We start from the raw sequence: 21,042 nt of genomic DNA, 5'->3' as shown, positions 1-21,042 counted from the left end.
TGCCCAACCTATATTGGTGCCTGGGATTGCCCCAACCCAGATGCAGGACCCTGCACTTGGTCTTGCTGAACCTCATGAGGTTGGCTTGTGCCCACCTCTCCAGCCTGTCAAGGTCCCTCTGGATGGCATCCCTTCCCTCCAGCATGTCTGCTGTACCACACAGCTTGGTGTCATTAGCAAACTTGCTGAGGGTGCACTCAATGCCACTGTCCATGTCACTGACAAAGATGCTGAACAAGACTGATCCCAGGACTGATCCCTGAGGGACTCCCCTTGTCACTGGCCTCCACTGGGACATGGACCCATTGACAGCCACCCTTTTGGGTGCGGCCATCAGGCCAGTTCTTTATCCACTGAATGGTCCATCCATCAAACCCATACTGCACCAGCCTGGAGACCAGGATGTGGTGTGGGACAGTGTTGAAGGCTTTGCTCAGGTCCAGGTAAATTATGTCAGTTGCTCACCCCTCATCTATTCTTCCATCCACAAGAAGGGCTGTATGGAGGAGCCAGGGAATTACAGGCCTGTCAGCCTGACCTCAGTGCCAGGCAAGATTATGGAACAGGTCATCTTGAGGGCAATCACAGCGTATCTGCAGGATGGTCAAGGGATCAGGTCCAGCCAGCATGGATTTAGGAAGGGCAGGTCCTGCCTGACCAGCCTGATCTCCTTCTATGATCAGGTGACTGCCTGGTGGATGTGGGGAAGGCTGTGGATGCAGTCTAGCTGGACTCCAGCAAGGCCTTTGACATTGTCCCCCACAGCAAACTGCTGGCCAAGCTGTCAGCCTGTGGCTTGGACAGCAGCACTCTGTGCTGGGTTAGGAAGTGGCTGGAGGGCCGAGCCCAGAGAGTGGTGGTGAATGGTGCCACATCCAGCTGGCAGCCAGTCACATGTGATGTCCCCAAGGATGAGTGTTGGGTATCCTGGCCTGCATCAGAAATAGTGTGGCCAGAAGGAGCAGGGAAGTCATTGTGCCCCTGTACTCAGCACTGCTTAGGCCATGCCTTGAGTACTGTGTCTAGTTCTGGGCCCCTCAATTTAAGAAGGACATTGAGACTCTTGAACATGTCCAGAGAAGGGCAACAAGGCTGGGGAGAGGCCTTGAGCGCAAGCCCTATGAGGAGAGGCTGAGGGAGCTGGGATTGTTTAGCCTGGAGAAGGGGAGGCTCAGGGGAGACCTTATTGCTCTCTACATCTACCAGAAGGGTGGTTGTAGCCGGGAGGCAACCAGCACCAGAACAAGAGGACACAGTCTCAAGCTGTGCCAGGGGAAGTTTCAGTTTCACAGAAAGACTAATTGGCCAGTGGAATGTGCTGCCCGGGGAGGTGGTAGAGTCACTGTCTCTGGGGGTGTTCAAAAAAGGATTGGACGTGATGCTTGAAACTATGGTTTAGTTAGTCATGAGTTGTTAGGTATTAGATGATAGGTTGGACTTGATGAACTCTGAAGTCTTTTCCAACCTGGTTGATTCTATGATTCTAGTCTTGTGACTTTGTCATAGAAGGCCACCAGGCAGGATTTGCCCTTGGTGAAGCAGTGCTGATTGTGCCAAATCACTTCTTCATTATTCTTCAGCCTCAGCAGGTACCTCCAGGAGGATCTACTCCATGATCTTTCTGGGCACAGAGGTGAGACTCACTGGCCTATAGTTCTCCTGTGTCATCCCTCCTTCCCTTCTTGAAAATGGGAGTTATGTTTCCCCTCTTCCAGTCAGTGGGGCCCTTCCTGGACTAACATGACTTTTGGAATATGATGGAGAGTGGTTTAGCAACCTCATCTGCCAGTTCTTCCAGCACCCATGGGTGTATCCCATTGGGTCCCATGGACTTGAACACTTTCAGCTTCTTCAGACACTGTCTGGTCACTAATATAGAGAACAACACCTCCTCCTCTCCTACCCTGCCTGTCCTTCCTAAAGAGCTTGTACCCATCTATCCCTATGTTCCAGTCATAGGATTATTTCACCAAGTTTGAGACACTATGTCACAGCATTCCAGCAGTGCAGTGGCCCTTAATTCATCCTGTTTGTTGCCCAAGCTGCCTGCATTTGCATAGAGGCACTTCAGCTGTGCTGGCCATGTCACCCTCTTAGGTAAATCCCCCTTGATTCTGTTGGGGTGTCCCAGAGCTTTGTCCTTGGCTAGCCTCAGGGCAACAAGTTGAGAGCCCTTGCTAGCACTCCATCCCTCTGCCTCTGGTGAGCTGCCCCAATGTTTGTCACAGGGAAGCATGAGATTAACTATCCCTTTCCCCTTCAAATATAGTTTAAAGACATATCAATAAGCACTGCCAACTTCTCCCCCTAGAAACCTTTTCCCCCTCTGGGACAGGTGCATCCCATTGGCTGCTTGTTACTCTGGTGCCCTGTAAACTGGGCTGTGATCATAAAATCCAAACCCCTGTCAATGACACCAGTCCTGGAGCCATGAATTGACCTGTTGGCTCTTCCTAAGTGTTCTCCTGTCCATCATCAATGTCAGAGGGATGGAGGAAAACACAACTTCAGCTCCTGATCCCTTTAGCAGTTGCCCCAAGGTCCTGAAGCCTCTTTTAATTGATTGTGAGCCTCTCACTGCTGCATCATCACTACCTACCTGAAAAACCAGCAGTGGGTAATAGTCTGAAGGACTCACAAGGATGGGAAGTTTACCTATGACATCCTTTACCTGGGCACCAGGGAGACAGTAGACCTCTCTATGAAGTGGGTCCGGTCTGCATATCAGGCTGGCTGCTCCCCTCAGCAGGCAGTCACCTACAACAACGACCCTTCCATTTTTCTTTTCAGGGTCAGTTTTTATGGCTGGCCTGGGGTAGGCCAGCCTTGGTGGTACCTCTGGCCTTTGTGAGCCCTCATCCTTGCTCACAACCAGTTCCTCCTGCAGAGTGTCATACCTGTTCTACAGGGGCACTGTGGGTGGTGCACTTCTTAAAGGAGCATGTTTGATCCATTTGTATCACTTGCTTTGTCAGGTATTGACCTGTTCCCATTGACCCTGTACATGTGAGCTACTGCAAGAAGACTGGGGGTGCTACACTGTTAATGTGCTACATTCAGTTGCAAGAAGTGTGCCCCCATGGGCAAGAAAGCCAATGGCATCCTGGCTTGTATAAAAAATGCTGTGTCCAGCAGGAGTAGGGAGGTGATTGTTCCCTTGTACTCAGCTCTGGTGAGGCCACACCTCCTGTATTGTGTCCAGTTTTGGTCACCTCACTACAAGAGAGATGTGGAGGTGCTGCAGTGAGTGCAGAGGAGGGCAACGAAGCTGGGGAAGGGCCTGGAGAATAAATCTGATAAGGAGTGACTGAGTGAGCTGGGGCTGGTTAGTCTGGAAAAGAGGAGGCTGAGGAAAGACCTCATTGCTCTCTACAACTACCTGAAAAGAGGTTGTGGAGAGGTTGGTGCTAGTTTCTTTTCACAGGTGATTAGTGATAGAACAAGAGGGAATGGCCTCCAACTTTGACTGGGTAAGTTTAGGACATTAGGAGAAATTTCCATTTCCAAGTCTAGTCACCAACTTGGGATGTGTTTGAAGATGGTTTAGACATGGGGGTTGGGAATATGGTTTAGGGGTGAACTTTGCAGAGTAAGGTTATTGATTTGAGTTGGTCTTTTCCAACCTGAACGTTTCTGTGATTCTATGAAATTAAGAAAGGGTCTCCCCAGTGTGAATTCCTGAGGGAGTAGGAAATAGTAGTATTCTAGCAATGTGAAAATGAGAAGTCGGAACAAGTGGGATGAGCCTTGCTTTGTGTGATGGATTTTTTCATGTACTTACCAAATAAGCTACCACCCTTTTAAAACTCTTTGTACTGTGTCTGAATGCTGATATCACACACGAGGTTTTACAGGCTATATGTTAGATAGACCATGTAGTATCAGGGAATTTATTGGGAAATAAAACTGGTACAATGTGAATGTCTTAAAACCAACTACTGAAGGTAAACAAAAACCAAGTACAATAAAGATTGGACTGTAACACAGGAAATGAACACTTTTCTCCTCTATTCTTCAAAAAGAAGTCTACCTCTATAATTTCTGTAATAGTTTGTTGCTGATATTCAGGATTAAAAAAAAATTTCATATGCTAGTATTAAACTGATATGGACATGAGATATTTTGCATACTGAAAATCTGATCCCACAGTATATCCAAACTGTGCTGTAATACAGTGTAAATAAGATACCTTTGATTCTAAGGCCACCAAAGTTTAAAAGCTTTGAAAGCTGTGTCCCACAAGTATCCCTGCCAGGAATTCCTGTTTACAGTAAGAGCAGAGGGAATTGTTGAAACTGCCTTTTCTTTTGTTTGGTTGAATGTTTTGGGGGTTTTGTTTTGTTTTGTAATCAGCAGCTGCTTAAATTCTCACATCTCAGTGCTTGACATCGCTGTGTAAGAAATATTGGTAGCTAATATTTTGTTGCCTGCATTTCCTCTTGAAGACAATAAAGCTCTTAATTTATTTATTTTTAAACCAAGAGTGCTGGACACACTGGAAGCTAATTTGGCCCCAGAACACTTTAAACTTTTCAAATCACACTGTTTTTTCAAAGTGCTTCATTCAGCCTTTTAAAGTCTTCATAGAGACATGCAATAGTTTATTCCTCAGGAGAGCAAAAAGTGTCTTTTGTGCACAGTAGAAAGATATTCCCAGCAGGGTTTTACATTAATTGATGAAATAAAAGGGAGAGTATTTTGTTGTGGTGTGGTTACAGTAAAGTTCCTCTGTAACTTGACTTGATATACTTCTTACTTCTTCCCTCAAATTTCTGTGTTTTAGTCAGAAAATGTAACGTAAATGTGTCAAATGAATGTCAGGTCAGCAACTGCTGTTTGAAGTAACTTTAACCTCATGAAACTACAGAAAAAAATAGCCTTGAAAGAATTGCGATAAATGAGCCTTCCAAGATCATTACAATAGTGTTGAACAAGAATCTGTAGAGCAGTATTAAAAGTAACTGCAAAGAATTATTAATTTTGTTAACTTAAAGAATCTCGATTTTAGTCTAAGAGTGGAAGCTTGGTCAGAGAGTTAAAAAAGAGTTACATGAAATATCTCTAATTCATGAAAATACTTCTGAGTTACTGTAGTCACTGTGGTTTCTGTAAGCATCTCTTACATTGTTCTCACCAAGAAAAATAAATGCAGTGTATTTGCAAATTGTTTCATAATATCACAGTATCACCAAAGTTGGAAGAGACCTCAAAGATCAAGTCCAATCCACTACCACAGACCTCACGACTAGACCATGGCACCAAGTGCCACGTCCAATCCCCTCTTGAACACATCCAGGGATTGTGACTCCACCACCTCCCTGGGCAGCCCATTCCAATGGCGAATGACTCTCTGAGTGAAGAACTTCCTCCTCACCTTAAGCCTAAACTTCCACTGGTGCTGCTTGAGACTGTGTCCTCTTGTTCTGGTGCTGGTTGCTAGAGAGAAGAGAACAACCCTTTCCTGGCTACAACCACCCTTCATGTAGTTGTAGAGAGCACCAGAACAAGAGGACACAGTCTCAGGCTGCACCAGGGGAGGTTTAGGCTGGATGTTAGAAAGAAGTTCTATACAGAGAGAGTGATTGCCCATTGGAATGGGCTGCCCGGGGAGGTGGTGGAGTCACCATCATTGGAGGTGTTCAGGAGGAGACTTGATGGGGTGCTTGGTGCCATGGGTTAGTTGTTTAGGTGGGTTGGATTGGTTGAGGGGTTGGACGTGATGATCTCAAAGGTCTCTTCCAACCTGGTCTATTCTATTCTATTCTATTCTAATTCTATTCTATGAGGTCTCCCCTGAGCCTCCTTTTCTCCAGGCTAAACAATCCCAGCTCCCTCAGCATCTCCCCATAGGGCTTGTGCTCAAGGCCTCTCATCAGCCTCATTGCCCTTCTCTGAGTCTCAATGTCCTTCTTAAACTGAGGGGCCCAGAGCTGGACATAGTACTCAAGGTGTGGCCTAACCAGTGCAGAGTACAGGGGCACAATGACCTCCCTGCTCCTGCTGGCCACACTATTCTTGATGCAGGTCAGGATGCCATTGGCCTTCTTGGCCACCTGGGCACACTGCTGGCTCATGTTTAGGCAGCTGTCTCTCAGCACCCCCCAGCTCCCTTTCTGTTTGGCAGCTCTCCAGCCACTCCGACCCCAATGACTTTAATTATCTTCAACTCATTTTGTTATGGCTTTCTCCTTCTGTTTGATTTAGAAGTATAGAATAGAAGTATAGAAGTATAGAATAAACTGGGTTGGAAGAGACCTTCAAGATCATCGCGTCCAACCCATCAACCAATCCAACACCACCTAAACAACTAACCCATGGCACTAAGCACCCCATCAAGTCTCCTCCTGAAAACCTCCAATGACGGCAACTCCACCACCTCCCCCGGCAGCCCATTCCAGTGGGCAATCACTCTCTCTGTATAGAACTTCTTCCTCACATCCAACCTAAACCTCCCCTGGCGCAGCCTGAGACTGTGTCCTCTTGTTCTGGTACTGTCTGCCTGGGAGAAGAGACCAACATCTGCCTGTCTGCAACCTCCCTTTGAGTAGTTGTAGAGAGCAACAAGGTCACCCCCGAGTCTCCTCCTCTCCACGCTAAGCAACCCCAGCTCCCTCAGCCTCTCCTCACAGGGCTTGTGTTCCAAACCCCTCACCAACTTCGTTGCCCTTCTCTGGACTCGTTCCAGCAAGTCAACATCCTTCCTAAACTGAGGGGCCCAGAACTGGACACAGTACATTACAAATCAGTATGGATGCCTCAAAATCTAGAAAGAAAAGTGGTTCTGAACTATGAGTATAGGTATTGTCCTCACACTGGAACACAGATTTGAAGTATAACACACCACTCTGGAAAGCTGAGTACTAATGATGCCATTGATAGCAACTCTTCTTGTGGTCTGTAAAGTACTTGGGACTATATTTTTTAAGTCTTTGGTTCTGAAAGTTTTGCACATCTAATAATACTTCTAAGTGTCAGAGGTTGTTCTTAGCAAAATGTTTCTAAATCATTGGCTTGTAACATAGTACCATTTCTGGCTAGCAATAACTTTTCATCACCGTAATTTGTGACATTCTGACAATAAAATTAACATGGTTGTTACATGCAGAGGGTAGTGCTCAATGGCTTGAAGTCCAGATGGAGAGCAGTAACAAGTGGTGTCCCTCAGGGGTCCATACTGGGACCTGTGCTGTTTAATATTTTTGTCAATGGCACAGACAGTGAGATCAAGTGCACCATCAGCAAGTTTGCAGATGACACAAAGCTGAATGGTGATGTTGATACATCAGAGGGACAGGATGTCATCCAGCAGGACATGGAGAAACTGGAGAGGTAGGCCCAGGTGAACCTCATGAAGTTCTGCACCTGGGCTGGAACAATCCTCACTATCAATATCAAAACAGGGGATGAGGTGAAAAAAAGCAGCCCTGAGGAAAAGGGCTTGAGGGTGCTGATGGACAAGAAGCTGGATATGAGCAGACAGTGTGTGCCTGCAGCCCAGAAGGCAAATCACATCCTGGGCTGCATGAAAAGATGCATGGCCAGCAGACCCAGAGAGGTAATTCTGCCACTTTGCTCTATTCTGGTGAGACCTCACTGGAGTGCTGTGTGCAGGTCTGGAGCCCTCAATACAGGAAGGACATGGACCTGATGGAGTGGGTTCAAAAGAGGGCCAAGAAAATAATCAGGGGGTTTGAGCACCTCTGCTATGAGGGCAGGCTGAGGGAACTGGGGTTGTTCAGCCTGGAGAAGAGGAGGCTCCAGGGAGACCTAACAACAGCCTTCCAGTACCTGAAGGGCACCTAAAGGAAGGATGGAGAGAGGCTGTTTACAAAGGCCTGCTATGAGAGGCAATGGCTGGAGAAGAATATATTTAGATTGGATATTAGGAAGAAATTCTTTACTATGAGGGTGGTGGAACACTGGAACAGGTTGCCATGGGAGTGGTTGGGGCCCCTTCCCTGGAAATACTAAGGGTGAGGCTTGACAAGGCCCTGGGCAGCCTAATCTGGTTGGGGATGTCCCTGCTGACTTCAGGGAGATCGGACTAGAAGACCTTTGGAGGTCTCTTCCGCCCAGCCCGTTCTATGACTCTATGATTCTATGATTCTATGCTCTGAACATGTGCCATATTCAGAAAGTGTTATCACAGAATGATAGGGGTTGGAAGAGGCCGCAGGGTATCATCTAGTCCAATGCCACTGCAAAAGCGGGATCCCCTAGATCAGGTTGCACAGGATCATGTCTAGATGGGTTTTGAAAGTCTCCAGAGAAGGAGATTCCACAAACTCTCTGGGCAGCCTGTTCCAGTGCTCTGTCATGCTCAAAGTAAAGTTTTCCCTTATGTTTAGGTGGATTTCCTGTGCTCTGGTGTGTGCCTATTGTTCCTTGTACTATCACTGGGCACCATGAGAAGAGACTGGCTCTGTCCTTTTAACACCTGCCCTTTAGATATTTTTAAGCGTTGGTAAGATCCCCTCTCAGTCCCTCCTTCAGGCTAAACAACACTAAGTCTTTCAGGCTTTTCTTGTAAGAGAGTGTTATCAGTTGAAAATTTCCCCCTAGCATAAAATTGCCAGACCAGCTCAGTTAGAAAGCAAACAAAGCTGTAATTACAAGCAAAACTACAATCTAAATATGGAATGCAACAAATATATACAAAATGTACAATATTTACATTTATTTACAGTTTATAAACAGCACAAGAACAGACCAGAGGGCTACTAATAGCTTACCCCTCCCTGCTCCCTTGCCTTCCCCCCTGTACACCGGACAAGAGAAAGAGCAGAGAGTTGCTCTTAGTCACTTAACCACAACAGTAATGTATTCAAGGTCAGCAGGGCCAGCAGAAGCACAAGTTAGTATCTGCCATACTGAGGAAGCCAAAAAGAGAAAGTTTACAGAACTAACTTTCATGTTTGTTACCCATCCAATGGGACCTTAACATTATTTTCCCTTTTGCATCTAATGGTGATTTATTTACATTCTATTACTTTCTGTTCAAGATCTGTGGACAATTTTCCAGGTGCAGTCTAAAACTATCACAGATTGCTCCTCCAGTCCCCTAATTATTTTTGTAGCCCTCCCATTTAACTCTCAGTTTGCTTTCTCGCTTGAACTGTGAACTCATACTTAGTATGAGCACTTAACAGCACTATGCAAGTAGTTGTGTGATGTACCTATATTGTGAAAATACTTTTTTCAAATGGTTGAGCAAATATTGTGGGGAGGATTGTTCTTTTCCCTTCTTACCAATAATTCTTTTTAATAACTTGTTTTCAGATAATGGAGGACAGACTTTGGCAGGTGGGAATAACTGGCCACTAAGAGGAAGAAAATGGACCCTCTGGGAAGGAGGAGTGAGAGGAGTAGGCTTTGTTGCAAGCCCTCTGCTGAAAAGAAAAGGTGTAGAAAGTCATGAACTCATCCATATTTCTGACTGGCTGCCAACACTGGTGCACCTTGCTGGAGGAGATACTAATGGCACTAAGCCTTTAGATGGCTTTGATGTTTGGAAAACTATCAGGTAACTTGCATGTCAAATCACTGAGTCAGCATTCTTGTATGAGAAGAATTTAATTAGTCCATGGAACAGATCTGGAACTGGGTGGTGGAATATTATGTGTTCCTTTCCCTAAATAAAGGGAAGGTGTAAGTGCAGTTAACTTTGCTATCCATAAGAGAGTTATCGAGGTTGCAGACTGCTCCTGGTCACAGATGCAAAACCTCCATACAGCTTTAACTTAGTATGTTTAATTTATCACTGTGGACACTACAATACACAGACATGGCAAACTTTTTCAAGAACATTCTATGATCCACACGTATGTTAACTGACTTTGCACAGCATGGATTACAAGTTAGTAAACCCAGTCCTGTTCTCTACAGAGTCCAGCTGGGTGTCTCTGCAGTATGCACCTGAAACTGGACATGTATGAAATCTATGCAGACATTAAACTCACTGAGCATAGATTTCATTTTGATGGCTTGTTAGTTCAGTACTGAGACTGTTGAGAAACAAGCTATAAACATAGCAATGGTTGATTTATAGCAGAGGACAACAATGTTCAGGGCGTAGGTTTGCTCACCTCAGAAAGGCACTTTGCATATATGTACCAAAGTTCATAGAATCAATAAGGTTGGAAAAGACCTCAAAGATCATCAAGTCCAACTTGTCACCCAAGACCTCATGACTACTAGACCATGGTGCCAAGTGCCACGTCCAATCCCCAATCCTGTCCCTGGGCAGCACATTCCACTGGCCAATTACTCTTTCTGTGAAGAGTTTTCTCCTCACCTTGAGTCTAAACTTCCCCTGGCGCAGCTTGAGAATGTGTCCTCTTGTTCTGGTGCTGCTTGCCTGGGAGAAGAGACCAAGCCCCTCCAGACTACAACCACCCTTCGGGTAGTTGTAGACAGCAATAAGGTCTCCCCTGAGCCTCCTCTTCTCCAGGCTAAACAATCCCAGCTCCCTCAACCTCTCCTCATAGGGCTTGTGCTCAAGGCCTCTCACCAGCCTCATTGCCCTTCTCTGGACATGTTCAAGAGTCTCAATGTCCTTCTTAAACTGAGGGGCCCAGAACTGGACACAGTACTCAAAGGTGTGGCCTAAAGTTTGATTCTTTGTCAGAAAACAGGAGAGCCTGAAGGATTTCTGCCCCAGGTCTTAGTGCTAAAATAATATTTTGACTGTCACTGAAGGGGCACCATTGGTCCTTTTCTCCGCAGCTTAGAAAAGGATGGCAAAAGAAGGCTGTTTTTTTCCAGTATTACTAGGAGATCAGATGTTGGAAGAAAGTCATGATGAATCAAGGTTATTAAAAATATGATGAAATTTTGTGAGTTTCAGTGGAAGGTGTTATCCTGATGAAAAGTACTATGAGGAGCATGAGGATACCCATGATGCTATGATTTGTTACATTCACTGTGGATTCTTCCTCTGTGTTTTAAAAAACAAATAGCTGGAAAGCAGACCTTCAAAATAAGGAGATTTTTAAAAACACTCATGATTTATTTAACCTAAAAAGAGTAAAGTGTTAATTTATTTGCCTTTCTGGTTTTCTGAGCTTTCAGGGAATGCTCAGGTTTGACTTTTTAATTTTCCCTTGGAACGAGAGAGGCTTTAATATTTTTTGTTGTTTTATTTTTACTTATTTTAAAACAAAAGCTGAGAGGTCTCTGCAATCTCTGACAGTGGGAGAAAGCTCTAATGAAAGCACCAGAGATCCTGAGACAGAAATAACAACTCAGTTCATGTGCTGCACATGAAATTTGTATTATGCCAGTTGTGGCTTTTTGTCAAATATCTGAACTAATCAACCATCAGTTTTGAAAGTGCCACTTCCAGAAACACTCTCTTTTCTGCTTAGCCATTCTCCTGCCTAATGCAACATGGAGCTTTCCTCCCTACCCAAACCTGCTTGTCTGCAAGTACAACAGTTTGTATAAGCTAGAACAGCAAAGTAATACCTGGATATCCAATGTTGATGGATGAGTTATGATATTAATGTGTGAAATGATTTTTAGCATAGTGTTCAGATAGTTCTGCTTAGTAACTCCTGAAAAGCTTAGCAGTGGGATGTGAATGCAAGGGAAGAATAGGATAGAATAGAATAGGGTAGGATAGGATAGGATAGGATAGGATAGAATAGAATAGAATAGAATAGAATAGAATAGAATAGAATAGAATAGAATAGAATAGAATAGAATAGAATAGAATAGAATAGAATGGAATGGAATGGAATGGGTTCTTAGATTGTATAGAGGACAGCTTCTTATCCCAGTTGTTGTGTGAGCCTACCAGGGGTAAGGCTCTACTTGACCTCCTTTTTACAAATACAAAAGGGCTGGTGGGAGATGTGGTGATTGGAGGTTGTCAGGGGTCCAGAGACCATGAAATAATTGAATTTTCAATATGCAGTCAAGCTAAGAGGGGCAGCAACAAAACCTCCACTCTGGACTTGCAGAGGGCAGACTTCAGGTTACTCAAGGAACTAACTCAGAAGGTACCTTGGGAAACAGCTCTTAAAAACCAAGGGGTCCAGGAGGGCTGAACCTACTTCAAGAAAGAAATCTTGAAGGCACATGAACAGGCTGTGCCAATGTGCCGGAAGATGAGCCGCCAGGGCAGATGGCCAGCCTGGATGGGCAGTGAAATTTCTGGGCGAAGTAAGGGGAAAAAAAGAGGGTGTAGCATCTTTGGAAGGAAGGAGAGGCAACCCATGGAATGTTTAAGGATGTTGTTAGGCTGGATGTTAGGAAGAAGTTCTTCATAGAAAGGGTTATTTGTCATTGTAATGGGCTGCCCAGGGAGGTGCTGGAGTCACCGTTACTGGAGGTGTTTAGAAAGAGACTGGATGGGGCGCATGGTGCCGTGGTTTAGTTGATTAGATAGTGTTGGATGATAGGTTGGACTCGATGATCTCAAAAGTCCCTTCCAACCTGGTTAATTCAATTCAATTCAATTCAATTCAATTCAATTCAATTCTATTCTATTCTATTCTATTCTATTCTATTCTATTCTATTCTATTCTATTCTATTCTATTCTATTCTATTCTATTCTATTCTATTCTATCAGGCTGACCTACAGTGTAACCATTTGAATATCATCATATTGTGCTAAACCCTGTGAGGATAAGTACAAAAGAGAACTTGACTTGGTCCATGAATTAAATCTCATGCATTTTTCATCTGGAAAAGAATTATAGGAACGGTACCACAAATGCCGAATACTGAGAGCTCTGGGCCCGTTTAACTATATGTTTGTTACTGGAGCATTGGGCTCAGCAGAGTAAGTAGAAAAGAATGTAAAAGAATACATGAAATTGCCATTAACTGTTAAAGGTGATTTTTTTCTCTAGAACATACCATCAGAAGAAAATCTAGTGTTGACACTTTGCCATACATTCAATCAAGTCCTTCATCTTTCAAAGGTTTTGTTTTATTCTAGTGATCATATATTCTACTAAAATGGAATACAAAGTCCTTAAATTCTGAGTTTCTGCAGAATTTTAAGCTTCTGTGAGGAGCACTTAATTGCGAAAGTTACATGGTGACACTGGTTTAAATTCCTTTGTTTTTTCTTCTGTGCTGCATGTAATGTATTCATTGCTGTGGCTGAATCCTATTGTATATGGTCTTAAGTTATATTTTAGTACATCCTTGAATATAGCTTTAATTTGCATAAAAATCATTTAGGATGGAAAGTTTAATACTGCAAAGCCAAAATAAAAGGACTAGCAGTGCTATTTCCTGCATACCATTAATTTGAGAATTGGCATTTTGTTTCATTCAATAGTCTTTGTTCTGCTTTTATAGCAGTGAGACAATATTATATTATGTGGGTTATAACCTTTTGTCCCCCCCTTCTCAGAGTCCCTGTTAAATAATATAGTTCCTTAATGTATAAACAATATGGCAAATATTAATAAAAATATCAATAACATTTTGTTAATATGGAAAATTGCCAAATATATATATTTACAATGGGAATCTACAGTATTTAGGCAACTATAACAATTTTAACAATTTTATGCAAACCAGTAGGAATATCAGAAAGAGGCAATCCCCGGGAGTGAAATGGAGCTCAACTACATGGGGGGAGAGTAGACAAGAGCTGTGATGAGTTAATTACTCACAGAGAATTCCACCCAAGTGGGGTGTGCTGCTGTTGTGTATAGCTGTTGAGGCTTTGGGGCGCTCTCATGCGCCAGGTATGGCAGGTTGCCAGCAGAAATGCCATGCGGTCTTCAATGGCTGGTCTGGATTCAGTGGATGGCAGGCTGTTTATGATGCTTCTCACAATGGGCACTTGCTTTGTTCTGGAGAAACTGTGGCATGGGAAAATCCTGTTTGCAAGGGGAAGCAGGGTTGGCTCTGACTCCTAAGCTCATGACTTGTGGTGTGTAGGCTCATGGCTTTATCCCAGGCTCTGGACTGGCCACTTGAGGCAACTTCAACTTCAGGCAACTTCAAGCCAGACAGGTCCAAGCAGGTTTAAGCAAGGCAAGGTTTAAGCAAGGCAAGGCTTAAGCAAGGCAAGGCTACTTGAAATTGACCTGCATATATATTTTTCCCAAGATTCTATTGGGCCAATATGTGAAGCCAGCACATAGTTACCCAATGAAAAGGGGTTCTGCCAGGCTGTGGCCTTACAAGGCAGAAATACAGACCTGGTCAGGCAGGACCGGTGGCCAGTACACATGCCCTTAGCACAGAAACAGGGTTGTTTTACCAGGCACACATGGTCCTGTCCCCTTTGTTCCTTTTCCTGTGTTACCCCAACTTTCTGCAGGAAGGAGGGGAGATAGGGAGACCATGTCTAGACACATGAGGGTCTGTCTGGGTTTGTGCTGGGGCCATCTGGCCCTACTATGACAGTCCCCACCCCAGTTTGCAGGAGAAATGCAGCTATTTATGTAGAAATTACTACCTTTTCTGCAAATTTATACATAGTACAGCAAATACTGATTTTTTTGTGTGTCTTATCATCCTAGACTGTGAATTATGAGAGTTTGTTCTTAAACAAGCACGAGCAGTACTGTTGCTTAGGTTAGGGACTGAGATGAGAAATTAAGAGTTAGAACAGGCAGAGCTGAACCCATCTACCCATCCCTAGTTAGCCCTGTACAGACCTTGAAGTAAGAAACAACAAGGATAAATAAATAAATAAATAGATAGATAGATAGATAGATAGAAAGATAGATAGATAGATAGATAGATAGATAGATAGATAGATAGATAACCCCCCTGCTTCCCCAGTCCACAACCCCCCACCACCTAAGCCCCATATTTGGAGTTCAGGATTGTTCTGTTTGTACCTTTAGTAGGATTACCTGTTTTGAAACTGCTACCTTGTTTTCTTAGTGCTGCTTCTGAGGAGCTATGGGGTACTTTTCTGCACTAGCTGGAGTTGGTCATGGCCTTGTGCCAGGTAGTACAACTCTTCCATTTGGAAGAAGACAGAGATGTGTATAACTGAGGCCAGGATCTATTATGTGCCAGGAAGATGCCTGTCTAGCCAGAGGAAGTATAATGTTACACATGCTGGTGTTGCTGTGAGAAACGGCATCAGCAACGAAGAAAATTGTGTGTGTGGAAGGATAGGTACAGTTCTGCATCCACTGCATGTGCCTGGCACATGAACCTTATCTCTTTGTGGAGTAACTGAATGCAGTGTTTACTGGCACTGCTGGGGAATGGATGACCTCCCATGTTTTCGGCTGTGACAACCAGAGAGGCTCTGTCCAGAGAGAGAATAAGTGAATTTTTGTGAATTGTTAGGCTGCTCTTTGGCTGGCCTTGTAGCCAAAATGTCATATGATTTTTCCCAAGTAATCAGGAAAGATGAGTGCATTAAATTTCATGACCATAACTCAAAAGGTCACTTGAATATTGGATAGCAAACAATGAGGGCACAGTGCCCTTTTGGTGACATCTGATGGAAAGTTCAAATGTGTTGTTTTTCTTGGACCAGATAAGTCATAATGAGTTAAATTATAAATTGATAAATTCTACCTTATTTGAAAAAAAAAAAAAAAGAAAATTAATAGCCAATCATCATGTTTGTATTTTTTTCCCCAGAGAAGTCTAATACTAATAGCCTCATATGCTTCTTGTATTTTCTTTTTCTTTCTGGTGAACTTTAATCTTGAGCCTGTTGTTTCATATGTATGTAATCAAAAAGAAAAAGGTTATAAATATGGAACTTCGATTTAGATGCTCAAAAAAATACATGGGACAATGCAGATACTTGCAGAAGTCACAAAAAATATTTGATCCATTTCAGTATCTCTATGATATCTATCTATAAATGATCAGTATTTAAAGGATATCTTCTTAATATTCCTATCTGAATTTTTGTATTTATAGCTCTGAAAATAAATCTATATAAAATGGAATACAGATAATGATATAAATAATACAGAAATCCTAGACAAAAATGAACTTTCTGTTAAGGTGGTGGGTAGTCCAAATCAGGAATTACATTAACATGACACTGACTCATATTAAAGTCTTGAAGTAAATAGATGTGCCAAAAGCCGTATGTGTGTCCATCTGTTCATTTCAGGCCCACTCCACTTAATTTTGACTTGAACCAGAAGAAAGTTAATGGTTAGGACAAAATGACATGAAGAGATAAAATTTTGAGAGCACATGTTTCACGTAGATAAAAATATATTCTTTTTAGCTAGTGATACTTTCTTTCATACAATGCATGAAACTATGGAAACACAATGTTCTTGATCTCATTGCTTGAACTTCTTAGGTAAAAATTTGCATGCTACAGAAAAGGCCTTTGACGTAGGCTTTGAAACGAAAAGCTTCTCTGCTATTTCCAACTTGATCTGCTGATCTGCTTTCCAGTGTGGGAAATACTGCTGCAACACTGTAATGAGATAACTTAAAAGAAGAATGTGGTTTTATTTAAAATAGTAATGGAAATAAAACAGGGTTTACTTTATACAGTCTCACAGACTGACCCTCTTACTAAAAGGTGTGTGTCTAAGAATTGCCCAGCAACCAGGCACCAGGGCAGAGGGTTTTCAATCCATCCATCTTGTAACCAGGAGCATTGATGCTTGTGCCCAGTTGTTAGGTCCAGGTTTTGTTGTGATGTTGCAGAAGTCCAGCTATGAAGTCCTTCTAAGATCTTCTCTATTCTTCTTAGGTCAGGTTCTGTTTATGCCTTTTGTATTCATTTGGTACTCTCTCTCTCTCTCCTGACCCACCTCTGTGAGTCACCAGCTGTCATCACAGTTTCATCTCCAAATATCCCTGTCCTGTGAAACTGGCCTAGATTTGTTGGGGTCTTGCTGATTTGCTAATCTGGATGTTGTTAACACCACTCACAAGAGCCCTTTCCCTGCTATGTGTTCATGCTTTTGTCTCCACATGCAGATCTTAACCATTTATCTGTTCATAGCAATCTTGCCCTTTCTGACACAGTTTTCTACAGTAAAAGATAGGGGGCTGATAAAAAGTTTTTGCATGCAACATGTTGTACCAAATATCTTTAAAACATTAGTCTGTACACTTTCTTTTCCTCCAAGTACCTTTGGGGTTACCCTTAGCTTTCTACTTGTTACATCTCTAACTTCTATTAAAAAATTAGTTAGGATAGTGTCACTGTACCAACCCATTTTTTGGATATTTGTCAGGTCATTCCAATCTCAGGTGTAAACCTTCTACATAGATCAAAGTAGGCTTTCCCCACCTCTTAAATTACCATAGGCAATACTCCAATATAGCTGGAACTCCTAAAACCGTATGTGTATTAGAAATTATTTCTGAAAACATGGTGATCACTTCATTAATATATTTTGCAAAAATAGTAATTGAGTATAGTAAAACCAATTAAGAGAAAACAATACTAAAATTCAGCTAGTAACAGAATCTAAAACTGTGCTGCATGTTTCCAAGCAAGTATCTCAAAAATCATTTGCATGTTTAAGAAACATCTGTTCACCAGATGCTTGGTACTCCACTGAAATCGAGACATTAGGCAAAACAGTTTTCCTTATGTAGATGTTTGCCCTGATTGGTGTGTTGTTTTCATGTATTTTGGTTTTCAGTACTGAATACCTACTATGTCTACACCAAGAAATTTATTTTATTTTTCATGAACAGAAAAATGGGAAACCAAATGGTAAAGCGCAGGAAGCAGTATGCTTGGCACAGGATGACAGATTCAGGGTAAAATGCAGTCAAAGTAACTAATATTTCTCCAAAGCTTGTGAGCAAGTGTAGACTTTCAATTTTCACTCATTTAATTTACAGGGCAAGTTTCATTTTATATTTTTGTAATGTTGTAAATATCAGAAAGGATTGCATGAAAGTCCTATTCTATTCTATTCTATTCTATTCCGTTCTAGTGTAACAAACGGTCACATTCATTTTAGGAATCAAATACCTATTTAGAAAAAAGCTTCATTGTTGTGGTATAAATTAATGCTGAAGAGAGGGCAATCTTAAATGTGAAAGTAGTGTTTATTTTCAGCATATCTGAAATATTTTGGGAAAGCATGCACAGATGTGACCCAGAGAAATACAATATATGGCAAGGTTATAAAGGCACAGATTTTGCTGAGTGACACTGAGGATGTTTTTGTGCAAGATGAACTAACTTACACTGAAAAACCTTGGATTCCTTCCCAAGGACACCTTCTGCCTATTTAACAACAACAAATGTTAAAGATCATATGTAGCTGTTTGCTCACATTCACTAAGGAGTAATAGATCTCACTGTATGTTTTAAAAACTTGGCAAAGCAGAAGAAAAAGCAATGTTCTCAGCATAAACTAGCTGATTGTAGTACCAGCTCTAATGTTAGTCTGTATGCTTTCATCAAGATGTTCTTAGAGGACTATTTTGGAAAACAGTAGCCTTTTAACTGATTAATTAGTTAGATATGGTAGAATTACAACTCTATATAAGAACAAGCTCTGTATTTTTAGCAGGAGGAGCAGTGTTGAACAAATATTCTAAAATTAGCGCATTGTAAAATATCTTTACACTCAAAGCTACTAAAATACAAAGGTGGGATTCCATATTCTATTCTACTTCTTATTCTAGCTCTGTTAGCTAGACTATATTCCTGATGCAAAATATTCTTGACAGAACATCTGCCATGCTGAATCTGTTGTTGAGGCTGTCTTTTGAAGGGACTAAGATCAGCATGGAGCTCTTTAAATAGGAAGGAGGACAGAGTTTAGGCACAAGGAAAAGGAACTCTGCTACAAGTGGAAATTCTGTACTTGTCCCCAGGATGTAACTTCTCTCTTTTTGATGTCCTTTTCTGTCATCTGTCTGCTTTCTTCAATGTGCATGCCACCTTTTTTTTTTTCCCTTTTGGCTATTTTTATTTTGGTGAATAATATGTGCTGGTTATAAATCTTCATGTTGTGTGCAACAGAATTACTAGAGTAACACTCAAACTGAAGAAGCAGTTCAGTATCAGTTAATCGTGCAACAATATCACAATTACATATAAATCACATTTTCAAGATACTGTACCACTATTCTGTCCCAGAAAAAAACCCCTGACTCATCAGAAATTACAACTTCAGCATGAAAAACTTAAATCAATGCACATGTAATCTTTATATATTATCTTCTGCCAGCTGTGCAAAAACATTCATCGCCATGTTTAGTGTGCAGTATCCACCCTCCAGATAAAAAGCCATAAAGGAAATTACCCTTAATGATATGACAGCACTACTAGCCTGCACAAACAGCATGCATACCCTCCATTCTGACTTTCTACCTACTGTGGTACTGAGTGAATATTGTAAGCAGTAGAAGCACTTTTTTCTCTATTTGACCTGAGTGGAAGATAGGACATTACTTAGCATAACTCTGGTGTTTTCTTTTACTTTTAAAAGGGTACTGAAAAATGTAGATACATCCCAGACTCTATAAAACAAGAGTATCTCCCCAAGCAGTTACCCCAGAGTCATCCACATACTGTAAATTAGCATCCTGGTTTAACTTGTGCTGATTCACATTACTGCAACCTATAAATAGACTGCAAAAGGTACACTTGACCACAGCTGTAAATGAAACACCTAGAGACAGTAAAAGTCTATTAATCTAATCCAAAATTTTTGAGCAGGGCCAGGCCTTCCTTAGTTAAGAGTGTGAGAATTAGAGAGAGTAAAGTGGTGATGGGAAAGTCTACCTTCCACACACATTTGGGGAAAAAAATGTTTTTGTCAGTTTTTATACATTGAATTGCTAGCACTGTAAGTTAATTTCTGTACTTCCTCCATATTAATGCAAGGCTGTGTTATCCAAACACATTTGATCTTTCATCCAATCCTCTTTGTTAACTTTGTGTTTATTCAAAATGCATACAGATGCAGTTTTAGAAATGGTATGGAACAATATTAATTTAAATTCATTTCTAACTGAAATTTTAAATTACTGATAAATATTGTTTACTTATATAATTCTATATGTTAAAATAATAGTAATTTCTGAAATTTCATCTCTGTTTTATATTAGTTCTTAATGTCAAGTTATTTAGGGACCCTGGTTGAATTTTTGAGTTTTAAATGAAGCTCCTTAACAAAAGGAAAAGAAGTTATTTGAAAGTTTATAGAATAGAATACAATAGAATACAATAGACCAGGTTGGAAAAGACATTTGAGATCATCAAGTCCAACCTATCGGCCAACACCATCTAATCAACTACACCATGGCAACCAGTCTCTTAAGCACTTCCAGTGATGGTGACTCCACCACCTCCCTGGGCAGCCCATTCCAATGGCCAATTACTCTTTCTGTGAAGAACTTCTTCCTAACATCCAGCCTAAACCTCCCCTGGCACAGCTTGAGACTGTGTCCTCTTCTTCTGTTGCTGGTTGCCTGGGAGAAGAGACCAAACCCCACCTGGCTACAACCTCCTTTCAGATATTTGTAGACAGCAATAAGGTCTCCCCTGAGCCTCCTCTTCTCCAGGCTAAGCCACCCCAGCTTCCTCAGCCTCTCTTCATAGGGCTTGTGCTCCAAACCCCTCCCCAGCTTTGTTGCCCTTCTCTGGACACATTCCAGCAACTCAACATCTTTCCTAAACTGAGGGGCCCAGAAGTGGACACAGGACTCAAGGTATGGCCTAACCAGTGCTGAGTCCAAGGGCAGAATGACTTCCCTGCTCCTGCTGGCCACACTGTTCTTGATGCAGGCCAGGATGCCACTGGCCTTCTTGGCCACCTGGGCACACTGCTGGCTCATGTTCCACTTGCTATCAACCAGTACCTCCAGCTCCCTTTCTGCCTGGCTGCTCTTCAGGCACTCTGACCCCAGCCTGTAGCACTGCATGGGGTTGTTGTGGCCAGTGTGTAGAACCTGGCACTGAGATGTGTTAAATCTCATGCCATTGGACTCTACCCATCTGTCCAGCCTGTCAAGGTCCTTCTGCAGTAATAGATCAACACCTGCCCCCAGCTTGGTGTCATCTGCAAATTTACTGATGATAGACTCAATCCCCTCATCCAGACCATCAATAAAGATATTGAATAGCATGGGTCCCAGTACTGATCCCT

The 21,042-nt window shown here is 42.3% G+C and overlaps 1 protein-coding gene across 1 annotated transcript in view; it reads left to right on the top strand.

Annotated features, from left to right (window-relative positions):
- Positions 1 to 21,042, top strand: part of ARSB (arylsulfatase B) — an 89,300-nt gene that overhangs the window by 42,905 nt on the left and 25,353 nt on the right. The window contains exon 5 of the mRNA XM_009910796.2: positions 9,280 to 9,523. Within this exon, the coding sequence (XP_009909098.2) occupies positions 9,280 to 9,523 (244 nt within the window). The remainder of the gene's footprint in view (positions 1 to 9,279; positions 9,524 to 21,042) is intronic.

The sequence above is a fragment of the Dryobates pubescens genome, chromosome Z, assembly GCF_014839835.1.
Source record: "Dryobates pubescens isolate bDryPub1 chromosome Z, bDryPub1.pri, whole genome shotgun sequence".
NCBI classification, from domain to species: domain Eukaryota; kingdom Metazoa; phylum Chordata; class Aves; order Piciformes; family Picidae; genus Dryobates; species Dryobates pubescens.
The sequence above is the reverse complement of the archived record's forward strand: the minus strand, read 5'-3'. Positions and strand labels throughout refer to the sequence as shown.